General features: G+C 43.7%; 4 protein-coding genes across 6 annotated transcripts in view; all 4 read right to left on the bottom strand.

The window, feature by feature from the left end:
• Nucleotides 1-6,515: 6,515 nt before the first annotated feature.
• Nucleotides 6,516-14,567, bottom strand: LOC146237171 (polyunsaturated fatty acid lipoxygenase ALOX15B-like). 2 transcript variants are annotated; one of them, XM_084687599.1, is made up of 15 exons: nucleotides 14,450-14,567; nucleotides 12,927-13,080; nucleotides 12,452-12,671; nucleotides 12,270-12,348; nucleotides 12,056-12,178; nucleotides 11,818-11,921; nucleotides 11,478-11,650; nucleotides 11,203-11,346; nucleotides 9,727-9,930; nucleotides 9,557-9,643; nucleotides 9,218-9,387; nucleotides 8,139-8,260; nucleotides 7,731-7,831; nucleotides 7,435-7,605; nucleotides 6,516-7,313 (listed from the first exon to the last, which is right to left on the bottom strand). In XM_084687599.1, exons 2-15 carry the CDS (start codon nucleotides 13,068-13,070, stop codon nucleotides 7,134-7,136), a joined length of 2,022 nt encoding a protein of 673 aa, XP_084543725.1. In that variant the 5' UTR covers nucleotides 13,071-13,080; nucleotides 14,450-14,567; the 3' UTR covers nucleotides 6,516-7,133. The 2 variants fall into 2 exon arrangements, with proteins under 2 accessions (XP_084543725.1, XP_084543726.1); XM_084687600.1 differs by having other exon boundaries at nucleotides 11,203-11,274.
• A 3,060-nt stretch (nucleotides 14,568-17,627) lies between these two features.
• On the bottom strand, nucleotides 17,628-20,461 carry hadh (hydroxyacyl-CoA dehydrogenase). Its single transcript, XM_084687743.1, has 7 exons — nucleotides 20,276-20,461; nucleotides 19,690-19,818; nucleotides 19,217-19,374; nucleotides 18,810-19,026; nucleotides 18,321-18,393; nucleotides 18,041-18,157; nucleotides 17,628-17,878 (listed from the first exon to the last, which is right to left on the bottom strand). The coding sequence occupies exons 1-7, from the start codon at nucleotides 20,390-20,392 to the stop codon at nucleotides 17,760-17,762; spliced, it is 930 nt and encodes a 309-aa protein (XP_084543869.1). The 5' UTR covers nucleotides 20,393-20,461; the 3' UTR covers nucleotides 17,628-17,759.
• Nucleotides 20,462-20,948: 487 nt separating this feature from the next.
• cyp2u1 (cytochrome P450, family 2, subfamily U, polypeptide 1) lies at nucleotides 20,949-25,802 on the bottom strand. Its single transcript, XM_084686434.1, has 5 exons — nucleotides 25,364-25,802; nucleotides 24,261-24,905; nucleotides 21,979-22,140; nucleotides 21,564-21,731; nucleotides 20,949-21,389 (listed from the first exon to the last, which is right to left on the bottom strand). The coding sequence occupies exons 1-5, from the start codon at nucleotides 25,800-25,802 to the stop codon at nucleotides 21,208-21,210; spliced, it is 1,596 nt and encodes a 531-aa protein (XP_084542560.1). The 3' UTR covers nucleotides 20,949-21,207.
• Nucleotides 25,803-26,047: 245 nt separating this feature from the next.
• sgms2a (sphingomyelin synthase 2a) overlaps nucleotides 26,048-27,500 on the bottom strand; it is a 12,819-nt gene continuing 11,366 nt past the window's right edge. For both annotated transcript variants that reach the window (XM_084686435.1, XM_084686436.1), the window contains exon 6: nucleotides 26,048-27,445. In XM_084686435.1, the coding sequence (XP_084542561.1) occupies nucleotides 27,260-27,445 (186 nt within the window). In that variant the 3' untranslated portion in view covers nucleotides 26,048-27,259. The remainder of the gene's footprint in view (nucleotides 27,446-27,500) is intronic.

Below are 27,500 nucleotides of genomic sequence, written 5' to 3'. Positions count from 1 at the left end.
ACGACTGAGGGAACTTGTGTTGTCAAGGAAACGCCTCTTTCAAGACTCCATTTTGTTTTTTCGAAGACCAGTTGGTGCAAAAAAGGATCAACTTTTTTATTTTGTAATTTTATTTTAAGGTTGAATTTCATTTGTATGCTTTTTTGTATATTTTTTTTTTATTTGCTTGGTGTATATTTTCAGTGATGATCAGTTTTTTTAATTATAATTTTTTATTTCATTTTTATATATAGTCGTATATAAGAATAAGCTTTGGACACAGGAAAGCCATTTTTCTTGGTGAAGCGTCTTGCAGAAAAATGAAAATTAAGGCTTCTTTTGATAACTATTTGTAACAAATAGTAACTTCTCGAGTCTTGTTCAGATGTAAAATAATGCTCTCTCAAGTATGTGTACTTTTTAAAACTAACTGTCAAGATTCAAACTGTCACTTTTTCTTGGTATTTTTGCAGGCAATGTTGGAACACAGGCAGAACATGCCTCTATTTTATTGTTCTGAAGCAGACAAATGAAGCAGATATATATATTTACCCCAGCACTTGGCAGTCTGTTTTCTTTAATTGCGATGGACCTTGTTTGTCTTCTCTCTCTGGTAGCTAATAGTGTGGTTCCCCCATGTAGTTGGTCTACTTTACCCATGCAAACATCTGTGTAAACGTTTTATTGATTTTATGCTCTTTTGTTTGTGTAACTTGATGATGCATTGTTTTGTTTTCATTCCATTCTCATATTTTTGAGTCACTGTCATCTTGGAAGAGCACTTTGCTTCCCAAGTGGTCATATTTGAAATGTTTCTAAATGTTGTTTTTTTGTTGTTGTTTTTTGGTTTTGTTTATTTTTTATGAAAAATAAAAAGGCATCATTGGCTTGTTCCTCCTCTGGGTGTATCTCTTTACGGTTTAAAGCGGAGAGTTAGAGAACTGATCCTGTCCTATACAGATAGTGCTACTGTTGATGCTACTCATAGACAAACAACCTTTTAGACCAAGCATGGAAGTACGAAACTAAAAATGGAATCAAGTTATATACTTCAATCTCAAGAATACACACACGTGTATAAATACACACATATGCAGTATATATAAATGAGTGTGTATATATTTATTTATTACTGATTTATACACGTACATATATGACTTTATTTGAACCAAGCCAGCAAAAAAGCCTTTGAATTCTGCATATTATACGAAACACAGCCCTATATGGTTGTCAACATCAATGAGCATTCATAGTAAACATCGCCTCACATTGGCCCCCTCAAGAAACTGCAAGACAAGTTAAGTGTATTGGATATAACAACGTGTTCATCTCAAGGGGGAGACTTCAAAAGGCTTCAGAAAGTGGACCAGCAATTAAAACGCAGGCAGCATGCTACGCCCAGGGCAAACTTCACCCGGTATTACGGCACAGAGAATAAATAGGGGAAATCTACATTAGCTCTGAGTTTATATAGGGAGCCTTCTGAATGGAAAGGAGCGACATAGAAAGGTGAGATGGGGGTCTTGTAATCATCGTCACTGCTTCCAGCTGGAACGAGTAGTTAAATAGCAAGCTATACATTTTTACTTGAGGTAATTTATTTTCACAGTATAGAATTCAGTGTTTCTTGATTTAAGTCTGCTTTTCTGTTGTGATTATTGCATGTTAGATTCTGGAACATGGCACTTAACAAATTATTCCAGATAGGGACAGAGAAATAGGCAATTTCGGGAACACGAGGTATAATGTTTTAGTATTTAATGTATTATTCCTGAAGATATGGCAAAAGTACATACATCCTTCAGTCAAGTAGAAGGACAGAAACTAATAAAGTTGAAGTAGCCTACTGACTACACTTTTTCCCTCAAGTTTAAGTAAAGAAGTGTGGGCTCTGACATATACATAGGCCTACGTATAACCACTACCTGTTGTAGTGTCACACTGCAACTGGACTTCACATCATATTTATTAATATTAATATACATTTATAAAAAAAAAGACTGGAATACTTTTTGACGCCAACCTTTACGAACATCTCCCTTAAATATGTGTAAAAACAGTAACAACGGTGTAATAACAGCAGAATGCAATCGAACCATCTCAGTTCTACAAAAAGTTCTAACTTGCTTGGTAGCTTTGTTAGACTAACTAACGTTTGTTGTGAGTGATAACCTGGAAATGAAAAAAGCAATGACGAGAAATAATATTGATCGCACCACCATATTTGGCCTACTGACAGTTAAGTTTTCACTAAACCCGCTTACTGTAGGCTACAGTATAGTGACTGTAGCCATGAGTGAAGCTAGCGAAAGCTCGCACATAATCTCACGCCAAGGTTTTGAAAAAGTTGGCAGCCCTGGTGGATTTCATCCTCGAGCACCGGTTATATACCCTTATATATACCCTTATAAACCCTTAATTTGTGAGGAGAAACTTGAAGTAAGGTGACTTGGTGGTGCCCATCAGCCAGAGGATCACTCAAACTGCTGGTAAAAGTAACCTCCGGTTTAACGTGGATTGGTTATTGAAGAAAAAGTGGCTAACGGTTAGCATACAAAAGAAGGCGCCTTTCTCGTCAAGTGAGCCCTCAGCCTTGTTGAGTGAAAGCATATTTTATCATCCTGCCTTTGTGGTGCTGTTCCGTGCATTGGTCTTATTTTTGGGCTGGATCGATAGATAAAGATGGTGACCAGTGTCCATGCTTATCTATTAAGGTTGTTGTTATAGAATGGATCTGTATCAGAGCCTGTTTAAAGGGGCAATTGACTGCAAAACCGATTTTACTTTGTCAAAGTTGAATAACGACAGTTCGGTGGGTAAACTGAAAATACCGTGAATATCAAAGTCCATTGACACCTCTTTCCTATTCAAATCTCAAAAAGAAAAAATGTGGCTGTAAAACGCCAGCTTTTCAACAAAACTACCGGTCCTACGTAGGACCGGTGATCACACTCTTATTGGCTCTGGTCTGTATCTTTGTCACGCCCCAGAATTTACATCCAGACCAGCCCGAGGTAGCGTCTATCTCCGATACTAGTTTAGCTGCGCGCTGCTCTGTGTAGGCAACTTAAAAGGAATTAGAAAAGAACGTTTTGAATCATAACAAGGATATTGAAAATGGACCACGGTCGTAAATGCTGTGTTCCAAACTGTAGCCTACAGGGAAGACAAACACTAACAGTCTTCCCAAGGAGCCAAACATTCAACAGGCATGGCTGCTGTTGTCTATGAGAAGATCCCGGCGAAGTTCGACATTCATCCATTTGCTCTGAACATTTCACCCAAGACAGTTTTGACAACCTTGGCCATTTTCAAGCAGGATTTGCTAGGAAGCTGAACCTGGAAAGAAGTGCTGTTCCGACCGTATGCTCATTGCAACCGCAAGCTATAAGGACAGTATGATGTTGTGCTAACAGTTATTAGCAATGCTAACGTTTTCTGTATAGCATACCAGGTAGAATGCCAAATACGTTTCTACACACATCAAATGACTCTAGCTAGACTAGCTGTAGTCGGCATTAGAAGGGAAGCTTCCGAAAAATAGCCAGAAAACGAACAGCAGTCTGGCTTATTGCTAACGCCTGTCTAGATAATCTATTTGAAAGAACTGGAGAAAGGCAGGTGCTAGATACAGGATACGTTAGCATTGATAGTAACTGTTACTAGTAGTAACACCTAGACTGCGCATGTAAACAAGTTTAGCTTGATAGTTAACGCAAGAGCATGGGTAGAATGTGTGATAATTTAGCCTAGTTTATTGGCAATGGGGCTAACCTTGATTCATGTTCCTGACTGTGTTTCATTTAAATAAGTAACCTGTGTAATGAAAATCCACAATTCACGATGCATGTTTGTCCAGATCTTTGTCATGTTATTTTACAGCAAGATATCTAGAGCTAGCCTAGCTAGCTAACTGAAGCAGAGTAGAATCACAATATGGTTTGGTTAATAAGCTGTAGCCTAACGTTCTACCCATCTAAGTCAATCCAGTTTGCTTCAACAAAAGAAGTGGAAACAAGTCATGTTATCATTTCAAATGATATATAGTCAATCTGTTGAAAACAGTGTTGTGTAGACACAATAGATTTATTTGCGCGTTTTTATTTCAAGTCTCCAACTTCGGTGTTTCAGAGTGCTGCTGTTGGCCGTGTTGGGTTTTTGCTCTCAGCTTCACTCGTTGATAACCAACCAATCAGCGCGCAGCTTATCTAAATATTAATGACCATACCATTAAAGGAGAAAAGCTAGTGTTTTTTCCCGGTAACATTTCAGAGGATCTGTCAGAGGGCATAGAACAGCACCCGGGCCATTTTCAACCCAACCAATGTTACATACCCTATTCGGAGACCTTAAGGAACAGTGTGAAATACCCCCAAAAAACAATCAATTGCCCATTTAAGGAGAGCCTTGCCACTCCCTATTAAGCCCCATTGTACCGAATGTGTCTGCAGTTCCACCAGAGTTCCACCGGGGGTGATCGCGAGCGAGTGCATGTTGAATGGGAGTCTATGGAGCTAAACGGCTAAATTTGTCTCTTTCGCCTAATTGTCGTTGAGAAATCTCCGATTTGATTGTATTTTTTGCATATTCAACATGGATTATAGGTCGAAAGTTGAATGAACAAGTACTTATGTCCTTTTGATTTCTTAGTGTGAGTCGTTGTTGCCCATAACACGCTAGCATTCTGCTAATGAATGTTGATTGGTTAGTGAAGGACTGATACGACCAGAGCTCCTGCTTGATGGCATCCGAAGCGGAATCAGAATGTCGGAGCATTAGCAACATTAGCAACAACATTAGCAAGCCAAAACTCTTTCTAGCATGTGTATTGACAGGGAGAGCCTAATCTGTCAGCTGTGTTGTGATGCCCTGAGAGAAAAAAGTAAGTGACCAGAGCTTGCCGTCAAGCAGTAGCTCTGGTCGTACGATGTGTATGACGTCAATGACATTTTCAAAAGCTTTTTAGAACAGAAAGGCTTGAAACAATCTAACAGCAAGCAGTGTGTATTTTTTATTCCTCCCCTTTCGAATTCAGAATTCAAATTACTAGACAAAAAATTATATCCTGAGAAAACTGGATTTTGAGGGGTACCGCTCCATACTAGACCTCCATTCATTCTGCACTCGCTCGTTAGCGCCCTCACATGGAACTTCAACCAGTTCAGAACCCGGAAGTTTCCCGAGAGTGGCAGTTCTCTATATTAGACATTCTCTGATATTAGTTAAGTTACCCAGGAGCTCTGTTGACATAGATGTAGCTAACGTTAGCTACAGCTTGATGAATTGAGTCATTGAACACAGCAGGAGAGAACGCAACGTTTAGCCAGCTAGCTAGCTAAAGCTCCGGTGGAAAATTCCAAATGAACGTATGCAGCCCTTAGTGCCGCCTACACACAACAGTGACACTGACAGATCGAAAGCTTATTTGACACAATATAAAGATGGAAAACCAGGCTAAGAAACGTTAACGTAAATTTTTTTTTTTCGCTCAAATCAGCCCAAAAGATTTGCTCGCGCGCTACGCGCGCTCGCATTAACCACCGAAGTCCCTAACTAGCATCACGTCAGGCACATAAATTGCATACATTAGCAGGGCGCTCGCTGTGGTGGCGTATACGGGACCAGTTCTGGTGGGTCGGTCTGGATCAAAGTCCAGGGCTTATTTTTACTCCCAGTACGTCCCTGCCGTTCTATCAATAAGCAGACCTGCCAACCTGTACGCAATTTGTGTAGCGGATACGCATTTTGACTTCAAAATACGCTGGTACTTGTATTGGCTGTCAATCATGTTGGAAGAGTAGACGAGTTAAGTTACAGCATGTCCACCATCTCTTGTGGGGGTTATGCATTAAGCCATTTGTGGTGCCCTTACCACATTGTGCCTCATATACTGTAAATGTTAGACCCAGTGACATGCTGGCATGAAATTGCTTGCATAATACTTAGTAAGGAGGCCATAATACATTTTGACTCATGGTTAAGATACGTTTCTCCAGCTCTTCCCAGGTTGTCAAAAAAGTATCTCAAAATGCATTAGATCGATGCTTTAAAATATGGAATATTTACATTTTTCTTAAGGGGGAGCATGCACCCGGACCCCCTTAGAGGGGTAATATCCTTCTCACCTTTTTCACCCCTGACTTGTTTTCAAATTTTTTTACATAAAAACGCCACTGGCTATTGTGCACATCAGAGACTACTTATATAATAAATTGTTATATTGAACAAATGGTTAAGCATTTTGAAGGCATTCAACTCTGACTAAGATAGACTGCCCATTGGCAACAATATATGTTTACTTTTTAATATTCTTAATACAATTTGAAGACTGCTGCTATTCTTTTCAATCTGTTATCTGAACGGCAACATTGGCGTTAGTGGGTATACAGCGCCATCTTGTGGCTTTAACAACTCCAACACTGTCAGAGTAAATATTGCCAAAACGTATGAAGAAGAAAAACGTTTTATGTCACAATCTCTTTCACACAAATTGAGGACATTCAGATGACACTGGAGGAATAAATGAACCACTGGAAGATCTTTGAGATCTTTTTATTGAGGAAGGCACTGTGGAGCGTGGTGCCAGCATTGCAGATTTAGTCAATCGCTTATTTGGTTCATCTTTGGAACATTCTCTCGGAAACTCGGAAAACTGAGAAATATAAAGAGGAGAAATCAAGGAACATAATGATTCACAAATCGCTGATTAACATAACATCATAAAGTTGTTCATAAAATTGTACAATACATTCCCTGCTCAATATGAAATGTAACGTGACCTTGTATAAATCCAACAACTATTAGAGAACAAAATACATGCACACAAATTAATAGTTTGATAATCATAAGTGAAGTCGTTTATATTGATTTACAGCTCTTGCCTTCACCCAATCAAAACTGTCCACTAAACATCTATATTTGGCAGCGTTTAGGCCAGTCAATTGTTGTTTTTTTATAACAGATCATTGAAATACTAACTGCATTGAAAATAAAAGAAGAAAATAAATTCCCAGCATTTCACCATAACTCTCTCCTTGTCACACTTCACATAAAAACGATACAATAAAGCATGAAAAAGCCCTCAAATATATCTTAAAGAAAATTGCCCTATGTCCTCAGGTTCCTACTAAAGGTACGTGGACTTAATATGGGTTTTAGATGGCCACACTGTTCTCTATGTTTTCCGGATAGAGGAACGTGTACGGCACAGGAAGGTTCACATTCCTGGCTTTGGTTTCTCCGCCGTAGATTAGCAAGTCCTTCTGCAGCTTCTCGATTTGCTTTAGAGGCGTTGCTTCAACAAACTGCTCATCTTTAAAGGATCCTAGGGCCACCTGTGTGAGGAGACAAGGGCTTGTTGTAGCAGGTTTATAAACGTCAAGAATGTTTTTCCATCTGAAAAAAATCTTAAATGTATATTCTGGACAACTCAGTGATCAGTCATCTCGTGCTCACAAAGTCAGGGGATTGGCTGCTCAGCAGGTTAACTGTGACCAAGCCGTACGCGGTCACGTTGATGTCGGGGAAAGATTCCCACATGGTTTTCTCAGTACACTGCCCCTTAGTGAATGGAGGAGCTTTCTGCAACGATGTGGGGCAGTTGGGCATCCAGCCGACCAAATCATCCTAGACAAAACAAGACCAGAAATGACAAACGATAGAAAATACTGAAAAACACACAAAAAAGGATGGTATAAGAATACTACTGATGGTTAATACGCCTCTCGGCTGGATGGGAGATGATCCCTAACCTGTCCGAAATTGACAGCGCTGTGTTGGACTGAGGCAGTGAAGATCACCATGGTGAGGAACTTAACCAGTTCCCGAACGGTGTCAAATGACTTAGGGACACCTGGAGGAAAGAATGATGTCATAAATGAGCTGATCAAAAAAGCACTGCAATAAAGACAGCTATAAAGCTCAGTTGAGATGCATCTTTTTTTTTACCACCTTGGAGGTAACCTGGAGCACGCACATTTGAGAGAGAGAGATACTGTGTATGTATAAAATAATGAATACAAAAATTACGGCTGTATCCTCAATAAATAAAAAAGCTGTCCCACCAACTTGTTATCGATTGTATGGCAGTAATGCTTTACTAAGAGCATTGCCGTGTTTAGAAGAAGGAATTGGAGAAGGAGACAGTAGAGGGGCCGCACCTGTTTCCTTCTTTGCCAGGAAGCCATGAGTGAAGATCTCTCCGATCCACTTCTGCAGCTCACTGTCCCGTTTCACATCAGAGTCAGAGATGTAGTAGAATTCCACCACACCCTTGACATAGCTGTGCAGTACAAATATATATTTTGTTATTTTTACTGACGCTGATTTTAACTTCCCTAGGAATGTCATTGAAATATTTATTTCAAGGCATGCAACATTCACATATATTTCTTTAGTGGTGTACGTACAAGCCCCAATAGTGAATTTCATATAGGTCAAGACTTCTCTACAGTGTCATGTACACAATGTAGTTTAAGTGGTTCACAATGCACCTCTCATCTGCTGTTTGTAAACATTAACACTGTGAGTTGTACCTGTGCATAATCTCCCACAGCAACATACACACCTGCGGATCACATCCCACAGCAACATACACACCTGTGGATCACATCCCACAGCAACATACACACCTGTGGATCACATCCCACAGCAACATACACACCTGTGGATCACATCCCACAGCAACATACACACCTGTGGATCACATCCCACAGCAACATACACACCTGTGGATCACATCCCACAGCAACATACACACCTGTGGATCACATCCCACAGCAACATACACACCTGTGGATCACATCCCACAGTAACATACACAACTGTGGATCACATCCCACAGTAACATACACAACTGTGGATCACATCCCACAGTAACATACACACCTGTGGATCACATCCCACAGCAACAAACACAACTGTGGATCACATCCCACAGCAACATACACAACTGTGGATCACATCCCACAGTAACATACACACCTGTGGATCACATCCCACAGCAACAAACACAACTGTGGATCACATCCCACAGCAACATACACACCTGTGGATCACATCCCACAGCAACAAACACACCTGTGGATCACATCCCACAGCAACAAACACACCTGCGGATCACATCCCACAGCAACATACACACGTGTGGATCACATCCCACAGCAACATACACACCTGTGGATCACATCCCACAGCAACAAACACACCTGCGGATCACATCCCACAGCAACATACACACCTGTGGATTATATTCCACAGTTTTTTCCCGTCGTCTCTGTAGTAGAAGTTGGGGATGGATTCCAGACCTCGTGCAGCGATGTCCTCCGGCAGACAGAGGGAGCTGTAGGTGAGGGCAGCAGCTGCTTTCTGCAGAAACATGTTCAGCCCCTTCCCTCCTATAGCAGCGTTCTGCAAATGTAAGAAATGTTTAAATCGTTAAAGGTGAATTCATGAAACATTGGGTGTGGACTGATTCCATCTACTAGGACTTTTTCTGGCCCTTGTTGATGCAAAACTGTGAATGTTTAATGTACAGTTGCCTTCATGCACGATACTAATATGCACCCTCTAACTTCACCTTATAAATGATTCCACCCTCTGATATCAAATCATTTCGAGCCTGGATGTTGATCTGGAAGGTGTAGCGGGAGTGAGGTATCAGGAGCTGAAAGGAAAGAGACAGCAACTCATGAGAAAAAGAAAAACAGAACATCCTTTGATGGGTTTCAAGACACTACTGCTGTTTACCTTGTAGAGGGGGTGAATCGGCGGCAGGTTACGCAGGGTTGCCATGGCGAAAACTTCAGACAGAAGGTGGGTACGCAGCAGGTGGGTGGTTAGCTCATGCTCTACGAAGTCTGCGCTCCTCACGAAGATCTTGGCCATCAGCCAGTCGTACTCTGAGTCGGTGGGGAAGAAGATGGGGTTGTCCTTTCCTGGCTTCTGCTTCAACTGTGGAGAGGAGAGACAAAAGGTCAGGCACAAACTGTGTAGAGGAGAGACAAGAGGTCAGGCACAAACTGTGGAGAGGAGAGACAAGAGGTCCGACAAACTGTGGAGAGGAGAGACAAGAAGTCAGGCACTAACTGTGTAGAGGAGAGACAAAAGGTCAGGCACAAACTGTGTTGAGGAGAGACACGAGGTCAGACACAAACTGTGTTGAGGAGAGACACGAGGTCAGGCACAAACTGTGGAGAGGAGAGACAAGAGGTCAGGCACAAACTGTGGAGAGGAGAGACAAAAGGTCAGGCACAAATTGTGTTGAGGAGAGACAAGGTCAGGCACAAACTGTGTAGAGGAGAGACAAGAGGTCAGGCACAAACTGTGGAGAGGAGAGACAAGAGGTCCAACAAACTGTGGAGAGGAGAGACAAGAGGTCAGGCACTAACTGTGTAGAGGAGAGACAAAAGGTCAGGCACAAACTGTGTTGAGGAGAGACACAAGGTCAGGCACAAACTTTGGAGAGGAGAGACACAAGGTCAGGCACAAACTGTGGAGAGGAGAGACAAAAGGTCAGGCACAAACTGTGTTGAGGAGAGACAAGGTCAGGCACAAACTGTGGAGAGGAGAGACAAGAGGTCAGGCACAAACTGTGTAGAGGAGAGACAAGAGGTCAGGCACAAACTGTGTAGAGGAGAGACAAGAGGTCAGGCACAAACTGTGTAGAGGAGAGACAAGAGGTCAGGCACAAACTGTGGAGAGGAGAGACAAGAGGTCAGGCACAAACTGTGTAGAGGAAAGACAAGAGGTCAGGCACAAACTGTGGAGAGGAGAGACAAGAGGTCCGACAAACTGTGGAGAGGAGAGACAAGAGGTCAGGCACAAACTGTGGAGAGGAAAGACAAGAGGTCAGGCACAAACTGTGGAGAGGAGAGACAAGAGGTCAGGCACAAACTGTGGAGAGGAGAGACAAGAAGTCAGGCACAAACTGTGGAGAGGAGAGACAAGAGGTCAGGCACAAACTGTGGAGAGGAGAGACAAGAGGTCAGGCACAAACTGTGGAGAGGAGAGACAAGAGGTCACAGGGCAGCCATGTTGTGTTACAACGAGTGGGAAAATGTTGTGGAGGTTGGACACTGTTAATATATTAAACTGATCTCCATAGAATACAACTCGTAGATGATGTTGGAATCCCGACATGGAAAATGATCAGTCCAGGATGCCATTTCACTATATGTGATCACTCACATGCCTGCTGTTTTACATGTAGGAGTTAAGAGTTACCTGGATAGCGATAGGCATCAGTTTGTGGTCTGGAGTTTTGTAGAGCAGGACAAGAGGAGCAGCCAGGAACTGCTGTTTGTCGTCAATCACGTTAGCGGGAATGTCATCCAAGCGAACATAGTCCGCAAGATAGATATTACCATTCTGTGATAAAGACAAAATGTGCCATGAAGTACATTTTCCCCAATAAGACTTTTGCCTGAAGCGACAATGTCCGTTGTGGAAACAGTTTTTGTGTCCAGCCTTTTAAACATGGAAGTTGTCACGTAGCCTACCTGAATCTCCTGTGTGAGGGTAAGTTGTCCCTGAAAAGAAGCTTTGACCATGTCGTCAGTGACGGGGAAGTTGTCCGGCAGCTTGCTGCAACGTCGGATCAGCATCGGGTTGATTCCGTTCAGGAACTGGTAGCCGAAAAACTCATCTTCCTCCCAGTGTTCTTTGACGTATTCTTGAATTGAGGAGATAACAGAAATGTGAAAACACTGATATTCAGATATCTAAAGTTGATCCCTCTACTGAGGGGAGGGGGATTGCGCAGTAGACCTCCCTGAAATGACTTTTTGCTGGTTGGGATGTCTGGATATATACACTATCAGTGTAAGTAAGAATACTTACTAAAGAGATCAGTTTGTTTCTCCATATGAATTGACTCGTATTCATCCATGCCTGACCAGGGTACTTTAGAAGACAGGAATCCTTGCAGGTTAAGCCTTGCAATACTATGGACAGATGAAAAGAACATTAACTTAAAGACGGATTATTAATATTGTAAATAGGTTTTATTATTATGTAATATCAAAATGTCTGTTCTTTGCTTGGTTGTATATTGGACACATGTTGTATTTAAGCTTACGAAGCCCCAGCAGTGAGTTTGAACTGGGTGTCCTTGGTGAAGGAAAACCGAACTGCTCTCGGAAGGTCAAGTGGATTGTCTGTTTCTACACACTCAGGAACACCGTCTGCGTACACTTTCCATCTAACGGAAAAGATCTTAATGTAAAGTGTTGCTATGTAGTTAAGTGGTAGTGAAAGTAACCTTAATGTAAAGTGTTGCTAAATCTTCTCACTTGAACCACCCCTGTCGTTTCTCAAGTTCCTTTTCTCTCTCCACCTGACCCTCTGGAATGTCCTTAAACACGAGTGTAGCTTGAAAAAAAATAAAGATTATTAGTGAATTAATGGAACACTGTAGAATGAATGTATGGATCAAAAACTGTTACATTTTTTACAGTCAAATTCAAACTCTGACCAGTAGTATCTCTGATGTTGAGTGGTTCGTCAGTGGACATCCAGTTGTAGCAGGGGAAGAGCACTTTGTTGTTCTCTGGTGTTGTCACTATGACCTTGGAGCAAAACCAATCGTTATCCGTAAGAAAAGGTATATACAGAGAATCTGACTCCTTCGCATTCAGCCTAATCAGATACAGCTGTCCCAGGTCCTTCTGGCTCTTTATTTCAATGATGTGAACCTGAAATAAAAAAGAAACAAGCACATTACTCACAATGAGTCGTCTCGTCTACAGTGAACAGGCAGAGCTGCTCAGGACACTAAATCCACTCAACGCCAAAAGGTAGCAGGCAGCTTTAGATACATTATCTGGCAACTCCATATTACTGCCTATGGATTTATAATGGGATGTCATAAAAGTTCCTGAAGATTTACTGTGTAGGTGTCTCAATGCTTCTGTCCATATAGTGTAGACCAAGTACAAACTTTGACTCACAGATTTTCGGTTCAGCATCAATTTCTTGTTAATGTGGACAGCAGGGCTGCTTCCCTTTGTTCCAATGAGCTGCAAAAAGACTTTGTTTCTTGTGCCGGCAGACAATATGTCCCCTGTGAACACTTTCGTTGTGTAAATCACCATGGTGATGTTCCTACGTTTATAAAAAATATATATCAAAGGTTACTTTCAATTGTATCACTACTCACACGTCTATGTATCTATCTAACCATATCTCTATATACAGTTATAATACAGTTAAAGGTATATTTATTTATCAAGAAGCTCAGTTTTCTGGTTCAAAGAAAGTTCAATGTTTTTTTTCTTTGAAGGTTCAGAGTTGCTTAAAGCTTTACAGTAATAGTCAGTTCTTATATAAATGGTTCAAAACATGTTACAGGATGTAACATGTTTTGATGTAGCCTAGCCTATCAAGATCAAATGAAGCAGACAGTGTATATGCTTCCGAGTAGCCTACCTTAATCTGTAGGCTAGGCCACTGCATTTACAAAAAGTTGTTACGTCAATTATTAATTGGCAGCATTTATGTCATTTAGAACATACTGTAAGGTGTCTTTAAGTATGGTAATTGTATTTATTTAGGGGAAATAGGACGAAAATATGTGCAATATTACATAAGCTATTAGACTATTATATTAAGCTGCTCCGAAATAAAAGGTTAGCACTTTCTTTTGGCCGGCCGGGGGGGGGGGGGGGGGGGGGGGGGGGGTAGACCTGACCTGCCCCCACTGCCTGAAGACGCTTAATTGAGGTAATCAATTAACAGGTGTAACTCATATTCCTGATTGTGCTTGCTTTAAAAGGACCCGATTAGAGGAAAGAGGGGGGAGTGGAGCAGGAGAGTGACGGGCGCAACGGCGGTTGAGGGACCGTCTAAGACTGAAACAGTTATATGCATTTATTAACGAAGTTTTTTTTTTGTTGACCGGTTTTGACTACCTAGTACGGCAATGTGCCTGCTAGCGTTCTGGCTCCGCTAAAAAGAGAAAAAATATAAATAACCGAAGTATTGCTGCAAACTGTCCGTCTCGGCGTCTCATTTTGCTGTACTGCACCCGGGGGGGGGGGGGGGGGGGAACGAATCATCACAATATAAATATATAAAATCAAATGTTATCTGTATAGCCCTTTTTACAAACTGTGTCACAGAGGGTATCAAAAACGCCCATAGAACTGCCGTTAAAACAACATAAACCCTCAAGGGTAATACATAGCCTAAATATATACTCGATACAGTAAATATTTAAAGAAATCATAATTATGTGCATTCAAGTTCCTGACAAGTTACAGAAACATCCATACACATAATTATGATACCTTTATAGTTGAATCATCTACAACATCCTGGAAACACAGAAACTAAAAGCTGTGTTTAAAATAAATACTATACATCAAAATATATATATTTTCAAATTCTAATTGCAATACTGTGTATACAGTGGCACGGTCAAGTAGGACAGTCCTCCCTTAACAGTCTTACATCTAAACATACAATGTCTCACCTTTGAGATGAGACCAATGAGAAATGAGGCTGTGGATTCTGTTTGCTCCCTGTGTTCTACAAGAGCTGTTTTATACCCCAAACAGAGCAGGGTATCGTGGTCTGACAGCATGTCTACATGTGGGTTCGACTGATACAAGACGAGAGATAAGCCCTGCTCTGCTAGAGGAATCATCTGACAATAAAATGTTAACCCTGAAAGATAAGAATAGCAACAACAACAAAACAGCATCCATAATTTATATATGTATGTATCAACAAAATGTTTTATTTTAAAATGATATAAAGACAGAAAAAATATAAATGATAAAAAATAATATTTACAAATATTATACAAATAAATACAACAAAACAGTATAGGGGACGGCACTGCCAAAACCGAAAAAATAAACGAACAACCCCGGGTATATCACAGTGAGAAAAAAAAAATGAGTAACGTAACTAAGTATATGTAAGATAACTGTTTTGATAACCTTTTTGTTTGTCAAAATGTTAAGGAGTTTCACATATTCCGCAACATCCTACGTTTTTTTTGTTGCTAAATTTACATTTATTAATGAACTTTGTCAACAACATCCTTCAAAAGTGTAAGAGAGCAGAACAAATATATACGATTACTCTCATCTCATGGAACCACATGACAAGACGTGGTACTCCACCCTTTTAGTATCAGTGGGATTTTGGTAATAACAAAAACATCTTTTATGGAAAATGTGTGAGAATTATTCTTGAATATATGTAAAGATAAATCATTCCAAAACTTGTTTGTAATCGTACATTCATAAAATAAATTAGTGAAGGTTTCCTCTCCAGATATACAAAAGCTACAAGAACTGCTGGTGTTTCCTTTACTTAATGAGAAATGCAATACTAACAATAACCAAGCTTTCCTCCAAGAAATGTCTTCAATGTGTGTTCTTCAAAAAATCAAACTTTTAGGAACTATTTTATTTGTTCTTTGAAAGATAGTTAGTACATGTTTATTGTTGCATCGTCTGTCCGTAATGTCGTATCCGTTTAGAATTAATAAGGGTAAGCGAAGTTTGACGGTATCATGACTCAAGTGGTTTTTAATAAGTTGTGTTAAACCAGAGGGAATGGCACGAGGTACTGATGTAAATTCTTTAGGTAGAATGGGAAATTCGCCAACAGTTATAAATTGACCATAGGATAACAAAGTACCAGATCTATCAAACATTTATTCCAGAGCAATGCTTTGAGGAGAGAAACTGTGAACACATTTAAATTTCCATGCAAGAAGAGTTTGTTGATGGAATTTTGATAACTTGATAGGGAGTTTATCCGGCAAATAATTGCATTTCATTAGAAAATCTAGTCCACCAACTTTGTTAAAGATATGATTTGATACTGATACTAACTTAGAATTTATAATAAATTACATAATACTGTCTGCAAAATTTTATATACATAATTTCATCATAATCCAAATATTATTCATTTTGTATCTGACCTAACATTACTATTACGGTCACGTAAATATGTTAAAGACCAAAAAAAAATCTGTAACCCCTGTAACTTTATAATAACTTATATTTTTAAAAATAACACATGGCACTCCACCCATGTCTTGTCATATGGTTCCATGAGATCATGGATAAGATACTTTTAATCCACCAAAAACACAAGGTCAAGTTAAGATTGTGTATGTGTGTGCATGACAAGTCAAAATACAAGGATATTTTAACTCTGGGTAGGGTAAGTTTATTTTTGCTGTTTCTCCACAGACATGGTCTTCATCCAAATAAGGACCATAATTTATTGAGCTATCGAGACCATCCAATCGTTATAAAGTATTTAACGTGTAATGAGAAGTGTCTGCCACCTTCTGGTCCAGTGGGTAAAAACAACCCAGAGAGACGCCAAACCAAATGTTCATCCCACTCTGCAGACATGGCAGTGCTTCAGGTCATCATTCACCCTGTACTTTGTTAATGACCCTAACCCTGTTACTGAACTGAGGCAGAAACACATTTTAAATACACTCAATTAGTTATTCTCGTCGCTGTCAAACATTTTTCAGATCACTTTTGACATTTTTTTTAACTGTTTGTTCAACTTCCCCGTTATCTAGTCGTTTAAAAGCAATAATCTTAAAAGTGATTTGTTTAAAAGCAAAACGTTTTGGAACAAATTGTCAATATTTCATACACTATCACTTGTTTGTCATGTATTATTATCAAAATGTATTCCTATACTGGTCGGGGACAAAAATCATATATCAACTTTGGCGGGCATTTGAAACTTTCTCAAGAGCAGTTCCTGGGGGACACACCAAAGGTTGAACTGTAAATCACAGCTTAATGTTAAACATCAAAATACTTTATGACTAATCACACATTTCCACTCATTGTGGTTCTCTGTCAAATAGTTTTAAGCTCCAAAAACATCTAGGCATTAGTCATTCCATGCTAAATGGTAGAACAAGTTGTCATATTTGACATTTCCCATCCAGCGCTGCATGTAGAGTTCTGCCAAAGGGGTGTTTCCTGCATTATATTGTCTCTGCAGTGCTGAAAATATTACTTTATATTTTTGGAATCCAAATGACTTGGTCTGTTCACAAATTACAATACAAACTGTTAACATTTTATAATGCCACTTTCCAATTGCTCAATGTAAATTTGTCAACATTGGTGTTACTGGGGAGACAGCACCATCTTGTGGCTTGGTCAGCTTCAACACTTTGAGAAAAACAACTTGCCAAAACTTATGAAAATAAAAAACAATGAATGCCACAATGTTTCCAACTTAATTAGGACATTAAGATGAAAGTAGAGGAAAAAGAAAACCAGAGGAAGATCTTTGAGCTCTTTATTGAGGAAGGCACTGAGGCGTGTGGTACCAGCATTAGTGTAGTGTTGCTATCAGAGTATTATGCAGTTCCCCCACCATCACGATCACATGATCACTCCCTGCTTAGTTATTGGCTTGTTTCCCTCAGTTGTCCTCATCCTATTTCTGCTTGGAGATATTCAACATCTAAATGAACACTACATTATGGTCTGCGTGTCGACAGTATAGACAGTTGGATCCTCTTCCAAAGGTTATAGGAGGGTTCTGGGTATAACTTCATTTAGAGACGTTTCGACACAGCTGACGATCACACCACACAAGCAACGGCGGGGGGCTGACAAACGATCGTCTCTGTTGATACGCAACAACTGGTTCAGGATGAGTTTACGATCCGCTCATTTGTTGAGTTTCTACAGACCATTTAAAAATGTGACTCCGAAAAAATAAACGATTAGCCAGCGAGCAGGCGGCTAGCGACGGACTGCGTAGCTAATTCTCTACTTGTATTTATAGAATCCCTCTCCAGTCTTCTTGCCGAACTTGCCCTCTGCCACCAGCTTGTTGAGCATGGGGCTCTGGCCGAAGAGGGGGTTGCCGGGGTCCATCGCACACCAACCTGAAACCGTCATCACAACACAATATTAATTCCTAGTTAGGTCTTGGGAGACCGCATCCAATCATTTTTTGTGTGGGTGGCAGTATGCCGTTGTGGGTTATGACGATGTAATTAGTAATTGAGGAAGTGATTATAGAAACAATTCAGGAAGTGGTTCCTCACCGTCGATGATGAACTTAGCCGTGTCCAGTCCGACGTAGTCCAGCAGCTCAAAGGGTCCCATGGGATAACCTGCCCCCAGCTTCATGGCAATATCAATATCTTCCTTTGATCCGTGGCCTGTGGAAAACAGCCAAACACATGAGCCAATATACTGATTCATCTGTCCAATCAAGGCTCTCTCTCTTCTTTCTCCATGCCACGTAATATCTCAGAAGACGGAATCCAGTAAGATGAGTTTGGGATTGCGGACACCCTTTCTCCCAGGTGTGTCCCTCCGTACCTCTCTCATGTAACCTGATGGCCTCCATCATATAGGGAACCAGCAGGCGATTCACAATGAAGCCAGGGGTGTCCTGGAGAACACACACCACACCAGACCATGTTTACATGCACAAAATATGATGTACTTATTCTGAAAAAGACCAAATGTGTTGTATACATCTCCAAAGAATGCTCCTAAAACTGAAATAACATCGGCATATCCCCCGTCTTAATCGGAAAGTGGTGAGTTCAGAATATCCAAACGGAATATGCTGTTTACATGAACCGATAAAGGACGGATGGATTGTTAAAATTCAGAATATCGTCATTCTGAAAACACAGGATTAATTGCGTGCATGTAAACGTACTTGATGTTAGTCTGCAGCTGCTACAATAGACAGCATAATTTCATATTATACCCTTACACCGTCCTACATCAATGAAGGTAGGAGGGATTCATAGTACAAATCAAACCCTCCCTGTCCTGCTGTTATCCGGATCGTCCTACCTTGCAGGACACAGGCGTCTTCCCCAGAGCTTTGCTGAAGTTCAGCAGGGAGTCGAAGCTCTCCTGGCTGGTGGCCGAGGTGGCGACGACCTCCACCAGCCTCATCATGGGGACGGGGTTGAAGAAGTGGAGGCCCCCGAAGCGGTCCAATCTGGAGGTGGAGCTGGCGATGTCTGCGATGGGCAGGGAGGAGGTGTTGCTGGCGAAGATGGTGTGTCTGGTGCAGAGGAGACGGTGTATGGCGTTAGGATGTTTTCATGCTGTATTGGACAGATTTTACGTGAGCGGTGACAGGAAAGAGAGAGACAGAAAGACATGCCGCAAAGTGCCCAGGCGGGACTCGAACCCAGGTCCTCAACATTCATGGTACATTGTTAAGGTAGTTTCTCCAGCGCTCCACCACTCACTCTGGAGCTACTTTGTCCAGGCCGGCGAACAGCCCCTGCTTGACCTTCAGGTTCTCTACGATGGCCTCTAGAACCAGGTCGGTTCCCTGGACCACCGCAGCGGCGTCCGTCGACGTGGAAACATTCTGCATCACCTTCTGAATGAACTCTGCACCTGCCTGGAGCAGCGGACTATGAATACACCACCACACCATTTAAAAATAGGACGTCTTTTAAAAGGCTGAATAATAAATAAAAAAAATAATAATAATAATAATAAGTATAACTGCAGTTATTAGTTCCTACATTTGCTTTTTCCCAATACAAAATATTTCACATTGGTTCCTCATATAGGATACTTGATAATGATAAGAGTACAGCATATGTCTATTCTATATTTGGCTGAATTTATCATGAATCAAATCACTCGTGGCGGGCAAAAACGGAATATTTTACAAAACGGGTGGCTAGAAAGTTGTTCTTGACCAGCATACCTCTGGTTTGTCAGCAAACTTCTTCTTCACCACCCTTTTGAGACTACCCTCGATGCCTTTGGCCGCTTTCTGCAGGATGTCCTCTGACGTATCCACCAGCACCACCGAATGGCCGGTGGACGCAGCGACCTGTCGGTAAGGAAAGAACTGGGGTTCACAAGTCGACGAGCACTGCATTGTATCCGTCAGCTGGTTGGTTGGAGACAAGCACTGTATTCCGTTTCGATGCCAATAGCTGATTCGCGGATATTACTTCAGAAAACGGCTCTTGTGTTGGCTAGATATTGTTAGCTATCTCGGTTTGCAAGTGTGCTATTTATGCCACAGAGCCATTTATACGCACAAAATACTTCGCAACACGCTTTAGTAGCACTTGGACAACTTGCTTAAGTGACACCTTCGTTGCAAACATTTTGATGCTGTAGAACTGCCTAGTGAAAACGTATAACGCTTGTTTAGCCCTGGCATTACTAACTTGATGCAACATTTCCTTGCATGCTAGCTAGAGTAGCTTAGCATGATACTACGCATACCTTGCATTAATCAGACTACATAACGCGTTAGTCCAAATTCCAAACTTCGATACCTGTGCGATTCCTGCGCCCATCTGTCCACCGCCGATGATCGTAACATGCTTGATCACGACATTTCTCACTGCTGAGGACGAAAGCCCCCTGGTTATCTGGTGTGTGAAGAAAGACATTGTTGAACCGAAGACTGCCCCGTCCCTTCAGTCAAACTCAGCAATGACTGAGTCGCACCGTGGAAAGTAGGAAGAAGGTCATAGAAGGCTATGGTCATGTGATCACACTGACTATTCCATGACCTTTAACACAGATTCGATATAGATGGATGTTTTACAGGGGTTACTTGGGTAACAAAGTCCGGTCAGACATTTGATTTCTATACTTCTATAATATAATCCATGATACTTTATGCGTGAATGCATGTTGGCCTATTTACGGTGTGATAATATAGTTAGTCATAGGCCTACTATTACAGCACAATCTACCCCCCCCCCCTTTTTTTTACATAATCGCATTAAATACTGCAATGATAATAATCATTTATTCAGTTACACATCTTAAAAAGTCATGTTTAAAAGAAGTGCATTGTTGTTAATATGAAAGCATCTACAAAATTATACAAAATGCCCGTTTTTATTTATTACTATCTTTGGGTAAGCAGCAAATGCTGAATTAGTCTGAAAAATATTACATATAATACATTAAGAACACTTTTTTAGAAGCAAGTTGGTGTAAAATTAAAACATAACATTTTATTAGCAGCTTCAATCAATGATATTGATCAACGCTGATTGGTGGAGTTCCCTGATTGGTGGAGCTGTTTGCCAGCAACTCTTCTGGCATGCCCAGATCTCGCGGGATTTTGACTGGACAGTCCCACGGGAAGTGTAGCATGGTATTCCACAAAATAACACACTCACACACGCACACACTCAGTATGCATTTGATCACAACCCCATAATATCCAGCATCTCCTGTTGCTAGGCAGCCGCTAGTGTCTGGGGGCGACACACACGGTGTAGGGGCCGGGGGCCAGGGTAAGGCCGAAGCGGCCGTCCAGAGAGGGGGGGGTCTTCCCTGGGGGGAGACTGAAGCAGAACGCCTGGAGGAGGCTGGTGATCATCAGGAACAGCTCCATCTTAGCCAGCTGCTCCCCCATACACACTCTGCGGCCTGAGCACACACACACACACACACACACACAGACACACACACGCTCATCACTAGGAATGTAACAACCACCCTACTTACACAGTATAACATACAACATTGCCAATCGATCTGTGCCAGATCCCCTCCCCCCTCCGGAACCCTCCCACCAGCAGTATTCCAAATGGAACCCTCTACCTATTCCGAAGGGCATGAAGTGTTCCGTTCTGTGCAGCCTCCCCTGGCTATCCAGGAAGCGTCCGGGGTTGAAGAGGTCAGGCTGGTCCCAGACCGCAGGGTCTCTGTGTACCGACCACAGGTTGGGGACAATCACCGTCCCCTTGGGGATGGTGTAACCTCGGAACTCTGAGAGGCAGAGGAGAAGAAGAGAGAAGGGAAGTGATTGGGTCACTTCAGAATCTTCTTTGTCCTTTCACTTTAAATCTGTGCTTTGGACCAAACTGACTAAGTAGTGAAAGGTAAGAAGGGAGAGAGGAAAACAAGGATGGAGAGAGATCAAGAGAAAAAATATATATAGAGAGAGAGAAGTAGAAATAAAGACAATGAACCACAACACCCTCCCAAGATGGCGTCCGTGGGCCGGCCTCCTCACCCGTGGTGTGAGAGGCCATGTGTGGGATGGCCAGCGGAACCACCACAGTCATCCTCTGCACCTCCATGATGGTGGCCTCCGTGAAGGGCAGCCTGCCCCTGTCGCTCAGGGACGGAGGCCTGCCTGGACCCAGCACCTGGTCCATCTCTGCCTGCACCCTCTCTGGCTCACAGGGAGAGAGGAGGGGGACAGAGAGAGGAGGAGGGGGAGAGAGAGGAGGAGGGGGAGAGAGAGGAGGAGGGGGAGAGAGAGGAGGAGGGGGAGAGAGAGAGGAGGAGGGGGAGAGAGAGGAGGAGGGGGAGAGAGAGGAGGAGGGGGAGAGAGAGAGGAGGAGGGGGAGAGAGAGGAGGAGGAGGGGGAGAGAGAGGAGGAGGGGGAGAGAGAGGAGGAGGGGGAGAGAGAGGAGGAGGGGGAGAGAGAGGAGGAGGGGGAGAGAGAGAGGAGGAGGGGGAGAGAGAGGAGGAGGAGGGGGAGAGAGAGGAGGAGGGGGAGAGAGAGAGGAGGAGGGGGAGAGAGAGCAGGAGGGGAGAGAGAGGAGGAGGGGGAGAGAGAGAGGAGGAGGGGGAGAGAGAGGAGGAGGGGGAGAGAGAGGAGGAGGGGGAGAGAGAGAGGAGGAGGGGGAGAGAGAGGAGGAGGAGGGGGAGAGAGAGGAGGAGGAGGGGGAGAGAGAGGAGGAGGGGGAGAGAGAGGAGGAGGGGGAGAGAGAGGAGGAGGGGGAGAGAGAGGAGGAGGGGGAGAGAGAGAGGAGGAGGGGGAGAGAGAGAGGAGGAGGGGGAGAGAGAGGAGGAGGAGGGGGAGAGAGAGGAGGAGGGGGAGAGAGAGAGGAGGAGGGGGAGAGAGAGCAGGAGGGGGAGAGAGAGAGGAGGAGGGGGAGAGAGAGGAGGAGGGGGAGAGAGAGGAGGAGGGGGAGAGAGGAGGAGGAGGGGGAGAGAGAGGAGGAGGGGGAGAGAGAGGAGGAGGGGGACAGAGAGAGGAGGAGGGGGAGAGAGAGGAGGAGGGGGAGAGAGAGGAGGAGGGGGAGAGAGAGGAGGAGGGGGAGAGAGAGGAGGAGGGGGAGAGAGAGGAGGAGGAGGGGGAGAGAGAGGGGGAGGGGGAGAGAGAGAGAGGAGGAGGGGGAGAGAGAGAGAAGGAGGGGGAGAGAGAGGAGGGGGAGAGAGAGAGGAGGAGGGGGAGAGAGAGAGAGGAGGGGGAGAGAGAGGAGGAGGGGGAGAGAGAGGAGGAGGGGGAGAGAGAGGAAGAGGGGGAGAGAGAGAGAGAGGAGGAGGGGGAGAGAGAGAGAAGGAGGGGGAGAGAGAGAGGAGGAGGGGGAGAGAGAGAGAGGAGGTGGAGAGAGAGAGGAGGAGGGGGAGAGAGAGAGAGGAGGTGGAGAGAGAGGAGGAGGAGGGGGAGAGAGAGAGGAGGAGGGGGAGAGAGAGGAGGAGGGGGAGAGAGAGAGGAGGAGGGGGAGAGAGAGGAGGAGGGGGAGAGAGAGGAGGAGGAGGGGGAGAGAGAGGAGGAGGGGGAGAGAGAGGAGGAGGGGGAGAGAGAAAGGAGGAGGGGGAGAGAGAGAGAGGAGGGGGAGAGAGAGGAGGAGGGGGAGAGAGAGGAGGAGGGGGAGAGAGAGGAGGAGGGGGAGAGAGAGGAAGAGGGGGAGAGAGAGAGAGGAGGAGGAGGGGGAGAGAGAGAGAAGGAGGGGGAGAGAGAGAGGAGGAGGGGGAGAGAGAGAGAGGAGGTGGAGAGAGAGAGGAGGAGGGGGAGAGAGAGAGAGGAGGTGGAGAGAGAGGAGGAGGAGGGGGAGAGAGAGGAGGAGGGGGAGAGAGAGGAGGAGGGGGAGAGAGAGAGGAGGAGGGGGAGAGAGAGGAGGAGGGGGAGAGAGAGGAGGAGGAGGGGGAGAGAGAGGAGGAGGGGGAGAGAGAGAGGAGGAGGGGGAGAGAGAGGAGGAGGAGGGGGAGAGAGAGGAGGAGGGGGAGAGAGAGAGGAGGAGGGGGAGAGAGAGGAGGAGGGTGACAGAGAGAGGAGGAGGGGGAGAGAGAGAGAGAGGAGGAGGGGGAGAGAGAGAGGAGGAGGGGGAGAGAGAGGAGGAGGGGGAGAGAGAGGAGGAGGGGGAGAGAGAGGAAGAGGGGGAGAGAGAGAGAGAGGAGGAGGGGGAGAGAGAGAGAAGGAGGGGGAGAGAGAGAGGAGGAGGGGGAGAGAGAGAGAGGAGGTGGAGAGAGAGAAGAGGAGGGGAGAGCTTCTTTTCATCATCAACAAACGTACTTATCATCATCATCTCCAGCACCCTCCTGTGAAGGAGCTCGGCTCACCTTGAACTTCCGGGTACAGCACCATATAGAGCAGGATCCACAATATGGAGTTGGTGGTGGTGTCTGTGCCTGCTATGAACAGGTCCCCTATGATATAGAAGAGATAGTCCTCAGAGAAGCTAGTCTCTCTCTCTCCAGATGACTCCTGGGCTTGTATCTCCACCAAGTACATGTCTATCAAATCCCGTGGGTTGGCAGGGTCTAGTGTCTCTTTGTGCCTGACGATGATGTTCTTGAGAAACGCAGTTATGTCGCTTTCCACTCGCCGTAGTTCTCTGAACACGCCGAACGGGAAGTGGTAAAGAAAAGGGAAGACGTTGATGAGAACAGCGGGACTGTTGACGCTGATCTCAAGCCCTCGCGCCATCAGGTCCAGAAGCGTTCGGAACTCCCGGTCCTCGTGGTGAAAGCGCTGCCCGAGGCTAACAGAACAGATCACGTTCGACACGGCGTTACTGATCATCGGGGTTAAGTCCACGCCCTCGTTTCCGTCGTTAAGACGGAGAAGTTCAGATTTGACCACGGCGAGACCTTGCAGGATGCTGGGCTCCAAACTCAGCGTTCCAAAGCCGAAGCTGCGGAGCCTAGTGTGGCAGAACTTCCGCTGTTGTCGCCACACCGGCCCGTAAGGTGCGAAAACTATCCCTGAGGAGAAAACCAGTAACGTCTCTTTAGGTGTTTACAACTGCACCATTATGATACCTTGCACATGCACTGTAGCACTTCTAAACAGTTATCTTTCCAAGGACTTTCAGGGAGAAACGTAGCCAACATCCCCCCTAATTGCACACAGGTAACAGACTACCTCCTTGGGGAGTCAGGTGGCTGAACGGTGAGGGAATCGGGCTAGTAATCTGAAGGTTGCCAGATAGATTCCCGGCCGTGCAAAATGACGTTGTGTCCTTGGGCAAGGAACTTCACCCTGTACTTACTGCAAGTCGCTCTGGATAAGAGCGTCTGCTAAATGACTAATTGTAATGTACCTATACGTCTATATACGCTGACGCCTCAAACTCACCTCTCCAAAAGGAGCCAAATATTAGGCTATTCAAGTTGACTGCTTTCCTGCACACGGCTGGTGAGTGGGAAAGGTCATCGCTTACCTTTGCGCTTGGTCATTATAGATATGGCGGGGATATCCGGTCTGTCGGAGAACACATCGGCATGGTTGGAGAGAGCGTCCCTGACGACATCATAACCGTTCAGCACGACCACGAGCTGACTACCGACAAAAATACTGTACATGTTCCCATATACTTTGGCTTGCTCCATGAATCCAACCTGCGGAGACATTACGATTGTTTTCTTGGGGACGTTTACATAATGTTTGCCTGCGAATCTCTTCGACACAAATGAAGGTATCAGAAAGCCACCAAGGTTGCCCACTATCGGCCATGGTTTTGGACCGGGTGGGATATTTGAATAATCCTGGCGGTTGTGAAATGCGTAGACACAGTACACGGCAACAAAGACAGTCAAGGCCAAAATGATGTGCGATAACAGCGACGTACGCTGTAGATCTTGCAATAATTCCACAAGCATGGTGTTTGTCTGCTTCAGTTAGGACGGCTAAACCCGCTGTCGCATTAGAAGAGAAGTCTGATTTTATTCACGATAACATAATCCACATTTTCACTGCAACAGATATACCCTGCAGTCATGTTCTTCCTTGTTTGTTGTTAAACTTCAGACGCTGCGTAAGTAGACCTAGCTCTCTATTGGTCGATGCAAATAATCGTTCTCGTATTGGTGTGCGGCCTTGATGACGAGTACAAAAAAGGTTGACCCAAATTCGAGCCTCCAGTGTATTGACCAATCAAATCTCCCGAAGAGCATTGTCTGGTCTTTCACAGTGAATCGATAAATCTAGTTTTTTTCACTCTACAGTAGAACTTCTCACACAATATGATTATACAATTCATTATAATAATAAAAGGTAACTTACTACTATGTTGTAAAATGCAATGTAATGGAGATGAGAAAGGTTGACGTAGGACGGTTTATTACAGCCATACGGCGTTAAAAACATTACAAAAATGCCAAGAACAAAGCCTAAACTATATAAAAAATGAACATTAACATAAAAAATGATATAAAAACAATTATGATAACTAACATTGTCAACTAACTTACTTGTTAACGTGTAACACTATATTTCTAAGGCACCTGTTTGAAAATATCAAAACAATGACTACAAAATAGTCACGAAGTCGCTAACAACTAGGATATCAGATTCGTCTTTGACTCCGAGATGTATTTGGTCATAAGATCTACACAACATTCTCGTTTTTAATGGTGATGCTGCTTTAGGTTTTGCATGTACACGCAACTCTGTACCAACGCTTGGCATAACGTCTGAAAGTCAAAACATTTTGTAAGAGTACCCTTTTTCACAAGTATAAAAATACACATTGAAGCAACAAAAGGCCAACTTTTCTTCATATGTTAGTGTAGGAATGGTTGTCGATAAATAATTGTCACTTGGACCTAATATTTTTGGATTTTTCAAATAATATCAAATACTAGCTTATCTTCTCCAATACCACAACTTCTTCACAAACTTGTAATACAAATAATAATATTCTTTGTCCCATAGTCACTATCATGAACAGAGGCAGATATGGTGTCCTGTTCAACGTGGTCGACCGTCACCATAAAAAAACACTGACTAAATAAAATGTTGTAGTAACACTGATGGTGAATGCCTGGAGAGAGCTTTGTGGTAAACCTACCAGGATGAAATCATGGGGCTTAAAAACACTGTTAAACACTTAGGGCTTGTTTGATTTACGTCTACCCAGTACAATGATTTAAAAGGAACAGCAGCCCCACAAGCATCAACTCAGGAGCAAAACCTAATTTTTAAAAATAAAAAATAAACACCATTTACAAACCATAAAGCTAACAAGATGTATTTAGACCAGCCGATCTCCCAGGGCTCGCGTCTGACTGAACAGGCTAACGTGCATGACCACTGGGGGTGTGTTTGGTTTGACACATCACTCCTCCCGGGTGCTCTGCACCATGGAGTACTTCTTGCAGGGGTTCTTGAGGCAGGCGGGCGGCCAGGAGACGGGCCAGCTGTAGGAACACGGGACCTGCGTCTGGACGTTACGCTCAAAGAAGTTGAACACGGGGTTCCACCAGGTGTGGGTGAGGTAGTTGTTAGGAGAGCACCTGAGGGCCTGGGTCAAAGGTCAAAGTTAGTGAAGTTACTTAGACACACTACACAGAATCATT

The sequence above is a fragment of the Hypomesus nipponensis genome, chromosome 22 (genome assembly GCF_054491055.1).
Source record: "Hypomesus nipponensis isolate SF chromosome 22, ASM5449105v1, whole genome shotgun sequence".
Classification (NCBI taxonomy): Eukaryota; Metazoa; Chordata; class Actinopteri; order Osmeriformes; family Osmeridae; genus Hypomesus; species Hypomesus nipponensis.
The sequence above is the reverse complement of the archived record's forward strand: the minus strand, read 5'-3'. Positions and strand labels throughout refer to the sequence as shown.